Source organism: Sander lucioperca, chromosome 11 (assembly GCF_008315115.2).
Source record: "Sander lucioperca isolate FBNREF2018 chromosome 11, SLUC_FBN_1.2, whole genome shotgun sequence".
NCBI classification, from domain to species: Eukaryota; Metazoa; Chordata; class Actinopteri; order Perciformes; family Percidae; genus Sander; species Sander lucioperca.
The window spans coordinates 30,775,707-30,788,346 of record NC_050183.1 but is presented as its reverse complement, the minus strand read 5'-3'; the positions used below and the strand labels follow the sequence as shown (position 1 = coordinate 30,788,346).

General features: G+C 39.8%; 1 protein-coding gene across 3 annotated transcripts in view; it reads left to right on the top strand.

The window, feature by feature from the left end:
* si:ch211-51h4.2 overlaps positions 1-12,640 on the top strand; it is a 91,970-nt gene that overhangs the window by 45,396 nt on the left and 33,934 nt on the right. For all 3 annotated transcript variants that reach the window (XM_036007680.1, XM_036007681.1, XM_031311979.2), the window contains 3 exons: positions 2,489-2,588; positions 4,279-4,337; positions 7,862-7,926. In XM_036007680.1, the coding sequence (XP_035863573.1) occupies positions 2,489-2,588; positions 4,279-4,337; positions 7,862-7,926 (224 nt within the window). The remainder of the gene's footprint in view (positions 1-2,488; positions 2,589-4,278; positions 4,338-7,861; positions 7,927-12,640) is intronic.

Genomic DNA, 12,640 nt, shown 5'->3' with positions numbered 1-12,640 from the left:
AAAGATAATCAAGCAAATATAACATTATCGCATTATCTATCATACAATATCAGGTAAATCAAAATGATTTTAGGGTTAGTGCATAAATTAAGAATTTCCGAGGTTAACTACCATTATTATGGAGATCTCTATAGGCATCTCACACATGCTAAGTTAAGAATAAAGTCACACCTGCTTCTCTTATGAAAATATATGCTCTCCTCTTCTTCTCTCCTCACTTCATCTCCTCTAATCTTCTTTTCTCTTCTCTCCTCATCTAAAGCAATGTGTTGCCCCGGCAGCTCCTATTGGCCTGACATCTGACTGATTGCTACACACAAAAATCTGCAGCTAAATAGAATAACAGTGACGCCCAAATGAAGTTGATACATCTTGATAAGAGCTCTAGTCAGTCATTGTGAAATAGGCCTGAATGATGCTTTGGCCGCGCACACACACACACACACACACACACACACACACACCACACACTTTTTAAATGAATCTTATGCACTGGGCTGTGGAATTGTGTTAAAAGGTAGATTATTCACGGAGAATCGACTACAATTTCACGGCTTTCTGGAAATAATTAGCGTGACATTTATTCAGGCTTTATAATTGGTTAAGACTCCAGACCCTCACCTCTAATAAAGTTGTCATTGAACCTTTAATGCTGCTGGTGCCCATGACAGCAGGGGTATATTGCAGCCTGGTGCAGGGTCAGTCAAATCATTTGAAAGAGGATAATGCAGCCAAGTTTATGGCGCGCTGTGTGCGTGTGCGTGCGTGCGTGCGTGCGTGCATGCGTGCTGCGTGTGTGTGAATGTGGTCCATTCTTCATCCAAGCTGCAATCGAAACCAGTCCATTGTTAGATGATTGGACAATTACTTATAGATTTTAAAAGAATCCTCTGCGATGTTTCAGTCCATCTAAAAAGAATTAGTTTGCAAACGGTATTTTCTAGTAGAAGTCATTAGAACCAATCATCCTATCCTCTACTCAACACCCCTCCCTGCTACTTTTCTCCCATTACTCTTCATCCTTTTTGTCAAATTTTTTTGTCTTGTTTCCTCGTCCTCACTGTTTTCCCCCTACTCAACTCTCTTCTCTCCTTGCTTTCATCCTTCCTCTTCCTAATCACACTGTCTTGCTGTTATTTAGTTTGTTCACTCGACTCCTCTCTCGTCTTTTCCTCCTTCACCTCCATGTCTTAACTGTGGCTGTGAAATGGTTTGAAATGGAGTTTTCACATCTCTCCGGAAACAGACCACAGTGTGTTTTTGTTGCACTAAAAGTCAAAACACTTACTTTTTACTTTACTGTGTTTTTTGGGCACTCTCTTTTTGGCCAGACACACAGATTGCAAACACTTATTTCCCTAAATGTTGCACAGGTTCCAGACTTCACTGTAGTAGTTGAGTTCTTCACCAAAGCTTCCACTGTGGATTTTGTCCTTTTCAATACAGATCCTGTCTCCTTTTTGCAGCCAATTGACACTTTAGACAGAAATAGACAGAAACTATCAACACGTTATCATTGTTGTCGCACAAAATTAGTCAATCACAGATTAACATATCAAATGACAGAAAGTATGAACTAAATCGTATGTAAGAAATTAGGAGACAAAGAGGTTATTTCAATCAGGAGAGACTTTGTTGCATGCAAAAGGTTTATTGTACAAATGCATTATAAAATGTACAGAGTCTTTGGAGATTAGACTCCATCGTTTTAATAATATTTTTAGAGGGGTAGAGAAACGGGACATAACCACCGATGGAATCTAGACACTGGTGACGGCAGAGAAGGAGCCCGGAGACCAGACCGAAGGAGGCAACGGAGCGGTCAGCCGGAGGAAGACGATGACCAGAGGCGGAAGGGGAGGTGGAGGGTTGAGCACTTTGCCTGAAACGACAGCTGACAGCGCAGGGAGAGAAACAGATTTAAAGCAGGGTTGTAATGCTGTGATTGGTCCTTGAATTTCATGGCCAATTCTGATTGGTTTAACTAAAAGGTGAACGCCTCTAAACAGCTGATTTGATTTAGGAAGAAGGAGCAGTGATTGGGTTATTTGAAGTCTTCCTGAAAGAATTTGCGCTGAGCTTCATAACCCTCTTTCAAATCTACTGTCTATGCTATGCTATGCTATGATGTGTGTGTGTGTGTGTGTGTGTGTGTGTGTGTGTGTGTGTGTGTGTGTGTGTGTGTGTAATGGTAGGGGTTAGGACTTTTTTGAGCAGGAGTGGGGGGACTGGTTTTAGGATGTGGGTTGAGCCCGTGAAAATTGTATTGATGCAACTTAGCACATATTTGGATTATTGTAAATTAGGTGTGAATGTGTTTGTAAAATTGTATATTCTGATGTTTTGTTCTTCACTTGCTTTGAATATTTATTATTTTACCTACCTGCCCAGGGACTACGGGCGGAAAATAGCAATTGTGCTACAAAATAACTGAACTGAACTGAACTGTGTGTGTGTGTGTGTGTGTGTGTGTGTGTGTGTGTCTCAGGTGGCTGTGACATTTGCAGTGGGGTCAGAGGTCGGCCTTCAGAGCAGCAGTGACTTCAGTCAGATGGGAAAACCTTTCCTAATGGGCACTGTGGCTCTGGGTGAGAATCAGCTTTGTACAATATTGCTCTCTTTCTTTCTTTCTCTTCATCTTTTCACCTTTCTGGCCCTGTTTTTTTTTTTTTTTTTTATCAGTTCATGCTCCTTCTTCTACCATCCCTTTTTTCCTGGCCCAGAATAATGAAGGCCCATGATGGACTTACTCCACAGTGCACGGGACACCTGGAATTAAAGTTGCCAACCAGATTTGGAAAACTATTGCAACAAGTTCACAGCAAATTGGCCAAAACTTACTGCTCCATTAGAAAATAAAAAGGCACAGTAGCTCATTTGTTCAATGTGAAAAAACTGTGGACATAAAGAAATGTGGTGATTTAACTGCTAGTAAAGGAGACTTTAAAGTATAAAGATTTTGCTGAAGACATATTTAAAGTAATGTAACCATGAACAAAGCTGTACTGTATGACTCCGATCTTGCCAAACACCCTGACAATGTTCCCCTACATCTCATTGATGGCCCTGAAAATGGCCATGACACTTTGCAACTTATGAGCGTTATTTAACCCCCCATGACATGGTTGGTACCAATGGATGCCTTATGTTGTCTAGTTTCATATAATACCAATATCTTCAATCTATCTTATAAACAGAGCCCGCTTCAGCCAGTAATGTCGGCCGAGATCGGTCTCCTAGGGTTAAAAGATCAATCTCAGAATTTTATGAATCGATTTCGGATCATTCAAATGAAGATTGATGTAAATTGGAAAATCTATTTTTTTAAACACAGGCCTACTTATATGAACTCTAAGAGCATAGAGGACAGTGATGACACACTGGTGTGCTGCTGGTACAGCGTGAAATTAAGGTGTGGTACAGTAACAGAAGCCCACAGATATGAATGAAGATTGCAGAAACATATTTTTATAAAGTTTTGTCTGCATGCTGTAAAGAAGAAATGGTAACATTTTATTTGAAGGGGTGTGCATAAGACTGATATGACACATGTCATGAACATGAAGGAGTCTTTGAATCTTTATGACTGTTGTCATTAAGTGTCATTCGTTAAATGATGACACTTAATTCAAAGTTATCATTGTTTGAGATGTTTGTGTTATGACAACTTGACATTACATAAGCAAGACAATATAACCTGTCAATGTCTTTGTTATGACAACTTGATATTAACCTAGACAACATAACCTGTCATAAATATGTCATGGCAGGCCTAATTATCAATCTTTAAGAAACTATTTTACCACTATTTACCACAAAATTTCATTAAGTGGTTGGTTTTTACATTGGCCCATTATAATGGTGTCATGAATATTTTTTAACTACAGTTAGCGGATACTTTAGCAACAAGTAACGTTAGCCTAAAGCTAACGTTATCTGTCGAAAACTCTTTAAATCCCCTCGGTACGGCATTCACTGGTCTTATAACTTTTATGACATCTTATTTCAGGCCATATGTATTATTCATGACACCTTTAGAAAAGCATTTCATGGTGAAATCAAACTTCATGACAAGTCCAAATTGTTTCACTTTACCTAAGGTCAAGGAAAAATATTCATGACAATTATGATGGTCACATGACAGCCAATTTAAAAACCAACCACTTAATGACAGTTTATGCTTATGCACACCTCTTCAAATAAGGTGTTAACCCAAAAAATGCCAAATTTCACATTGTCTGTGCAATTGACCTGCTGTTCTGTTTTTGTTCCAAACAGGAGGGATTGTAAACGTGATGCCTCTGCTCTTCTCGCAGATCTCACACAACAAAACACAGGTAAATCTAGTCCTCTACTATGTCCTGCATGACTTCTGATCTGTATGCTCACTGTACTGAATTCCGAAATAGCTTAAGAGGCACTGCATTGGCGCTGGCAGCTGTAATCCTGTATGCACTGTGCGTAAAAAAAATTCTGTGAGACAATCGCATCTAATTATAACAATGCGTAAATGTGCACAGGAGCAGCAACAGCTCTGTTCTGCTCTCTGCTCTGTTCACAGTAATACTTTTCACATTAATTAGGCCTATACGTTACTTCACCAATAACCTATTAACTATTAATCAGAATGCATTTTTATAACTCGATCCAGAGATAAATTGGTTGCTGGACAATGAGAAACCCACGGACGAAGCTAGCATGTTGTTTGAATCATGTGTTAACATGGACATGAATATTGGGGTTATGAGGCTTGTCCTGTTTTTGATCATATTGGGGATATGATGTTTACATGGCACACAGAGGAATCGGGTTATTCATATCTCCATACAGGCTCGCCGACTGCTGTCTCTCTCTTTTACAAAATGCTTCAGTAAAAATATTTTCATGATCTGGTCATTATGATATGATAAAACTATGCTAGGATAGATAGAGTCCTGCCAGCACCACTGAGGCACTGTATTGTTATTATTTGCATTAGTACACTGAGAGAGACTGTAACATTAAGGGGAGCGGTGAAAGGCTGAAAGACCGATCTCTATCAGCTATCTTGTTACACCAGGCAAACTGGTCAATAGGCTGAGCAGGTCCAGTTGAGTGCAGAACAGTACTTTGGCAGCTCCGGGTTAGAGCTAAAATAAATAAATTGTCTCAGAAATAATTGTGATTAACAATATAATTTTCTCTTAAGTCAAATTTAAAAATTATATATATTTATGTATTACTTTTCCAAACAAATGAAAGTATTGAATGAATCCTAGGATACATCTTTTGGTTATATCACTGTTATGTGACCCAGATAATGTAATAAGAAAATGGACACAGCCTATGAAGTAAACCACATCTCTTTATTATCATAAAACATAGTATTTATAAATGAACATAAAACTGACAATTACCATCAACAGTCATACCCCTCGGACCTTAATTAATGTTAGCAATTAATTGAGGTTAACAAAGAAACGGCTACTCTGTAAAATTGCATTTAGACAATTATGTTATGTTTACAATTGTTATAGGCCTACCCTGGTGTTAATCTGTAGTACTCCATGAGTATAAGATGACCTGGACGAGTATTATTTGAAAATATTGTGGACACTGATATGGTACATGAATTCCATGCTTGGTATCGAATTTAAAGCATCACACACATTTGGTGAGCACCGCTGGTTCCCACTGGCTTGGTCTTACCATTCCTGCTGGGCGACTAACCCTGCCCACTGGCTGGGTCAGTTCTTATTGGTCAGGTCAGAAGTGCTGCTGGTAAGGGGGCACTTTCTTAGGCACATGGTCAGGGTTTTGTTAGACAGGCTCATGTGTCTGAATAATGCATGGATACATGCAAAAGCATATCTTTATTTATACATATATTTATTTATCCGATAAGAGTTGAATACAGAAAAGAAGTAGCTATATTGTCGACAAAGCTGCATGTATGTAATGTGTATGTAGGCAATAACTGTTCTGAATAACATCAACTAAACATTTAAAATGGCCTTTTTTTAATTAAGTGACACTTGTGAATTACGTTCTAACACCAATGAACAGAACAACAGAATCTGGTTACTGAAGAATAGGATAATTGAAGATGCTTGAGAAACACTTCCAGTAGACACAATCAAGCCATGTCCGATTGAAATTCTGGGTTAAGCAGTGTAACCAGCCAAGTTTACATCTAAAAGTATTATAACCAAATTTACAGAAATTTAGCAAAGATTTAGTCCCTTCAGTGGAAGCTTGAGTGACGTTTAAGCATGCTACGTGTGCGCCATGTACATCATGATTTATTTAAGTCAGTTTCAATTGCATTTTTGTAGCTTTTTCTTATCATTGATATCAATTTGATTGATAGACCAACTTTTCCACCTCAGCCAAGTGTAAAGACTTTTTTGAAATATTTCAACAGTTTTTTATCAAATTTCCAGTCTAGCATTTCCACTCAGATTCTTTTATGTGCAGGTTCAAAATGCGCATAAAAACAAAGTGGAGGCCTTAAAGCAAACAAGTAGCATGTATATGTCCTCCTGCCCCATTATCACTGACTGCAAGCCTGCCTTTCTGCTGCTGCAATTTCTCAATGCCTTTGTCTGAATAACTCTGCCTAATATAAATAACCACCCGCATCCGTCTTAGCTAAATGTATCATTATCCCCCAGCATGATTTATATGTTTTGGGGTCATTGTCTTTGAAGAAAGATATTTTGCATTAAACACAGATATTTTGCATAAAACATACAAAGACAAGGTGAGAAGTGTAGTGGTTTAAGGGAAGTGTGTCACCGTCACTGACATGCCTTAAGCCTGTTTTACGGTTCTGCGGAGGCTCCACGCAGAGCTTTCACCGTAGCCTGCGTAAGTGGCCTGATGTTTATACTTGTGCACTGGTGTGTGCGTCGAGACGGCATGTGTCTGTGTGTGGGGAGTGGGTGATAAAACGAGGGAGAAGTGAGAGAGTGACGGCAATTAGCTTCGGAGCGAGTACCGACTCTAGAGTCATAGTGAGAGAAACAAAGTGTCTCCCCTGTTCTTTCTGACCACGGTGGGAAATCTGTAGCAGGAAAAGTTAACCCTCGCCTTGATTTCATGTTGTTTATGGAGAAGGAATACCAGGAAATGAGTCGGGGGAAATGCAAGGCTACCCAGCCACGGCCGTGCGACGTGCGTCGCTGCAACGTGTAGTTAAATTTTTCGAGAGGTGCACGTCAATTCGACGCAGAAGCATAAAACGGCCTTTAGACTTCTCTTCAGCAGTGTTCAGAGGAAGTGCTAAAAACTGCAGTTCCTCCAATGGCCACTTGAGGCTGGCCCAAAAAAGGAGTCAATCCCTATAGACCCCCATGTTAAATTGCCCAACTTTATAGCAAAAATAAACATGTTGCCAGAAGCAATCAAATCTATAGCCAGTTTTCCCCATCATGACAACTTTGGGGCTTGGATGTTTTTATACCTCACGCATTTCAGTTATATTGAGGTTTATAGTTTAGGTGCCGTCACAGAAAACTGTAGGCTTCATTTGCACCGCCTCAGCTCCATCCACACTCCACCTCTTTGCCCATTTGTGGATTAGCCGAGAGTTAGGCGAAAGAAACCTTAAGAAACCTATGGGTGATGTCACGGAGACTGCGTCCATATTTTATACAGTCTATGGTTCAGATGTCTGAGTAGACAAAGGATGCAAATGGAGGGTGCAGCAAATTGAAGTGTGCATTTTATGGAAGACTAAGCCTGGCTGATTGTTTAGGAGTTTCACTGGCTTCGTGTTTTGTTGATGTAATCATACTGTGTCGTAGCTTTACAAAATTATGCTGTAACTCTGCTTGAGCAGGATGTCAGTCACCAAGTACTGTATTTCCTTCATGTCCAGATCCTGTGGTTTCGGAGAGCAGTGCTCGCAGGCCTGACAACCTGCACTGTGCTCAACATCCTCTGGTAAGCACATCATTCTCTTATTGCCCTACTCTTTAACTTCTTTATAGATAGATAGATAGATAGAATAGGGAAATTTCAGTGCTACAGCAGCAAAATATCAGACACACAGCACACATACAGAATATACATGAAATAATAAATAGGATAGAATACAAGAACAAATATAATTAAATAATTATTATTAAATATAAAATACTCAGGAAAGAATGTATGAACAAGTTGGGAATAAAAATGTACTACTTAAATAGCATTTATAAAGATGTAAAGTTGCACTTAGTGCAGTATTGTGATGTATATGAGTCTTATCTAACACTCAGTGATAAACATTTGATTGCCTATGGTAGGAATGATTTCCTGCAGTGGTCAGTGCAACACCATATAATAATAACCTTCAGACAAGTAATAGTTATTAGCTTCTACACCTTTTCAGGTGTCATTATCCTTAAGAGTCATGCAGCCATGTTCTCTGGAAATTGCGAGAGAGAGAAAAAAACACCTCTGAATCTACTCTTGTACCATTGCAGAGACTTATTACCCCAGGAGAGCATCTGGTATATATTCTCCCAGGAGAGAGCACCACAGGACACTGGGCTATTTCTGTGAAGAACTGCCACAACCTCTCCACAGGCAGAGGGTTAGGGATTATAGAGGCAGGGCATTCAGGGGGAAGGAGGGGGGTCACAGTAATCATTAGGTTTAAGCTACTGTGTGTGCTAGCCATCATAAGGGGGTCTCGATTGTTTAATGCAGTAATTCCCAACTAGGGGTACTTGTAGCCCAGGGGGTACTTCTGCAGTAGCAAGGGGGTTCGTGGAAATATCGTAGAGTAGCTCAACTGATTTGTATCCACATATTGACATTAAGTCAACAGTAGTCTTGCTTTTCCAGACAATCCACATGCTGCGGAGCGGAGGAACGTCTGCCGAGTCCACACAGCATTCCGGGATGGGAGAAAAACGTGCTCTTGTTATTGCCATTTCTTTAAACCAATCACAATCGTCATGGGCGGCGCTAAGCTCCTCACGGAGCCACTGTAAAATAGTTGTGCGAGAGAAAACTCAGATTGGACAGATAGTCTAGCTAGCTGTCTGGATTTACCCTGCAGAGATCTGAGGAGCAGTTAACCATAGTCCTCATAAATCCACTGGAGTTTAAAATGCCAACACAAAAAAAGCGGAAGGAAACGGAAAATACATGCATCCGGCAAGGATATGGACTAAGTCAACAGTAACACCTAAACAGTAATACCTAAACACTATGTGTTGCAGTTATATAAGAGTACGTAAAAAACTAGTTAGCAAGTGAGCACAGAAGTTTGAACAGTTAGCTAAAAGTAATGAATAAATCATAGAAAAAAAGCTAAAAGTAAGGAAAAACTGCTCAAATAATTAGCTACAAGTGGAGAAACAGTTAAAATAGTTAGCTAAAAGTACTGGATAAATGGTTGAAAAAAATCTAGCTTCACTCCAAGTAGTAGTAGCCTAGACTAGTAGTAGTACAATTGATGACCAAACTAACCTTAATATTGACAGTTCAATTGTATGAAAAAACAGGGTTTTGGGTATACCTCGGACTACTCTCGCATTGCCAGACCTTTCTCCACAGCGCTGTGAAGGAGGGTCTGGCTAGTCCACACAGCATTCCGGGATGGGAGAAAAACGTGCTGTGGTTTATTTATTTATTTCTTTAAACCAATCACAATTGTCTTTGGTGGCGCTAAGACGGACGGAGCAACGCTGCAAAATAGCCTCGGGAAGGAATTTGTTTTGGTGGAACGTGTACGTTCAAAGGTTGTTTTAGTCGTGCAACAGAAAACTCAGATTGGACAGATAGTCTAGCTAGCTGTCTGGATTTACCCTGCAGAGATCTGAGGAGGAGTTAACCATAGACCTCATAAATCACCTGGAGTTTAGAATGCCAACACAAAGAAAGCAGAAGGTGTTCATCTGGCCGAAAAGAGTGACGTCCGGTGGAATTTCCGACAGCACCTGAACAATCCCGGAAGCGAAACGCATTTATATAGACTAACCACGGACAGAATAGGTTGGGAACCATGTGTTGAAATTCTTGCAAGTAAAAATGTTGTTGTACTTTTGTCAATAGGTGGATTGTTATAGACAAGGTTTTATTCGATGATTCTAAAAGGAATAAGAATCTTGTGCGATGCGACTGTGCGATGTAATAACGGTAGGGTTTTGTGCGAAATGTCCATATGAGGTAAATGTAGAGTAGCAGGCTGCTTTGCAGATAACAGATGTGAAACCGCTTGGGTGGAATTAAGGCTGAAGCCTGTCATGCCTAGAAAGTGTGATTGTGTTCCAAAAGTACCATTTAAACCAATAAAATGTAAAAGTCATTCAAATCAGCTTTTTATAAGCTAATATGTGGTAGACCATGGTTGACATTGAGCACTGTGGTCAGATGATCACATGTGACCACACTGCTGGACAATGTGGGAGACAGAGAGCTTTGACATTGGCTAAAGAGGCAGGACCCTCTGAGACCATCAGCAAAGGTTTGAGGAGAGCGGGCAGTAACAGCATCGGTCATCTGGCATAACAACCATTGACAGAAGACTCCAGATGCACCGTACAGTGCAGATCATCCACAATCTCTTGAGTGTTTTTTTGCAGAAGAAAGAGTCAAAGACAGGTGCATTTTGGGAGAACATTTAACCGGTGATTTCCTTTGACATAGAAAGAAGCCTCAGGGGTATGGAGTTTGGAGTCAAACCTCACTCTTCAGTAAATATGGTTAGCAATCCTAAGCAGCGGCCATATGAACATAACAAATGTGTCTCCAGTGATGAAGGCTGCTACAGTGAGGCTGATATTTTCTGTGATTTTGTTTGTGAATATAAAGTATGTTTTTGTGAATGTTCTTTAGAACCTTCATTTTCATTAGATAAACTGGCTGCATCTATAGTTTTAGTGACAAGGAGAAATCATACACATTAGACTTGCATCTCTTCATTATACTCACACACACTTAGAGTTGCAGCTGCCCACCATATCAGAATCGGAACAAAAACTTCCAACTCTACCAGAGTATTAGACAAGAACATTTAGACACACTTTATTTGTGGCTTGTGTGTCTGTTTCAATCAGTGAGAAAGAGAGCGAGTTTCATAAGAGAGATAAAGACACAAATGGATAGACAAAATTCAACTCTACTCCCCCGATTTTACAGTCAATTTACCAAATATGGGTTGTCCTACCCAGCCTATGAAAACTGTTTCATAATGTCTTATGTAGTTCTCCAGAAGCTTTGTCAAGTCTGCTAGAATTACTCAAGTGACCCTGGAATCTCAGCTTCGGCTTGGAGACATTAAAGTTTTAATGGAGAGCTTGCATTACTAACTCTCAGTGTGGAGTTTAAAAGACATCACCATTTAGCAGACAGGCAAGGTCTTAAGACAATATGCTATCCAGTTGCATTATGGTAAGCATTATGGCAATTGCACTTTGTTAATTTTTAAAAACTCAAACTGTTAAGTACCTTCCGCCATCTAGTGGCTCTTATTGTGGCATTGCCGTCCCTGTTAAAAAATCGAAAATTGAATCATCATTGTGGAATTGGAGAATCGTGACATATCTATTGTCAACACATTTTACAACTTCTCTACCACAGCAATACTGATAACACACTTCAATGAATGTATTTTTGATATTCTGACACATGTGTATATCCTTCATATCAACCCCAGCCTAAGCAAGACTGGCAACACAATCTTTGAATTTTAATCCAAATGCGGCAGGTACTGTATATATGATGCAATATCCATGTGCACCTTGTTTCTATCAGATAAAAAAAGGCAAAAATGTTGGACTAAAAAATGAGCAAGCAAGCACAATAAATAAAATACACTGCTGCACTGCTAAACGAGATCCACACTCATGACAAATTTCACTGAGCTATACCCAACAATTGGCTGTATCTGACCTTTGGTGTACTTTACTGATCAGCTTCTGGCAAAACAACTTACAGCAGCTCCACATAGTAACTCTCTCTCCTCTGGGATACTTCTCTGAGATTTATGAGCTTCAGGCTGCTTTTTTTGTTTTGTGTCCAACCTACACACCAGATTCTGAAAGCAGTGTTCCGTGGCAGGTTTATTTCACAGGGGAGCTCCATTTATCGATTCATGATAACATTTCAAAGTTATTTCAATGCGCAGTAAACAGGCTTTACATTCTCTCCCCACATATACAGAGTTCTTAGGTCAACACATGCACTGCAAAGAACCCAAACTGTGCTTTTACTTTTAGTTTAGTAAATGCGCGGTTAGATGAGCCTTCAACTAAGTGCTCTATTTCACATGGATTCCGCCCTCTAACAGGGCTCTATGTGTTTAACTTTTCATCCATGTGGATTCACGTGGAAGGTGGGTGAAATGTGGTGTACACTAGATGGTGGGAAGGTCGGCCTTCCTTTCTTGTGTTTTGTCACCCTCCTGTTCCTGCTAGTTAGCATTTTCAGCTTGGAGCCAGATCATGTTATGCCCAGGTTTCTACATTGGATGACTTGTTTGCACTGTCAGGTCCTCTAGGTGATCTGGCATAAGCCGAAATGAGATTACTTTTCCCAGACTGAGTATTTAAGCAGTCAAAGTTTGTTACATTTTGAAATCAGTTAATATTAACAGGTTAAATGCTTTTGCAACTGTTCAACTTTGGTGAAATTTGACATGGACATTAGTGCTGCATAACGTCTT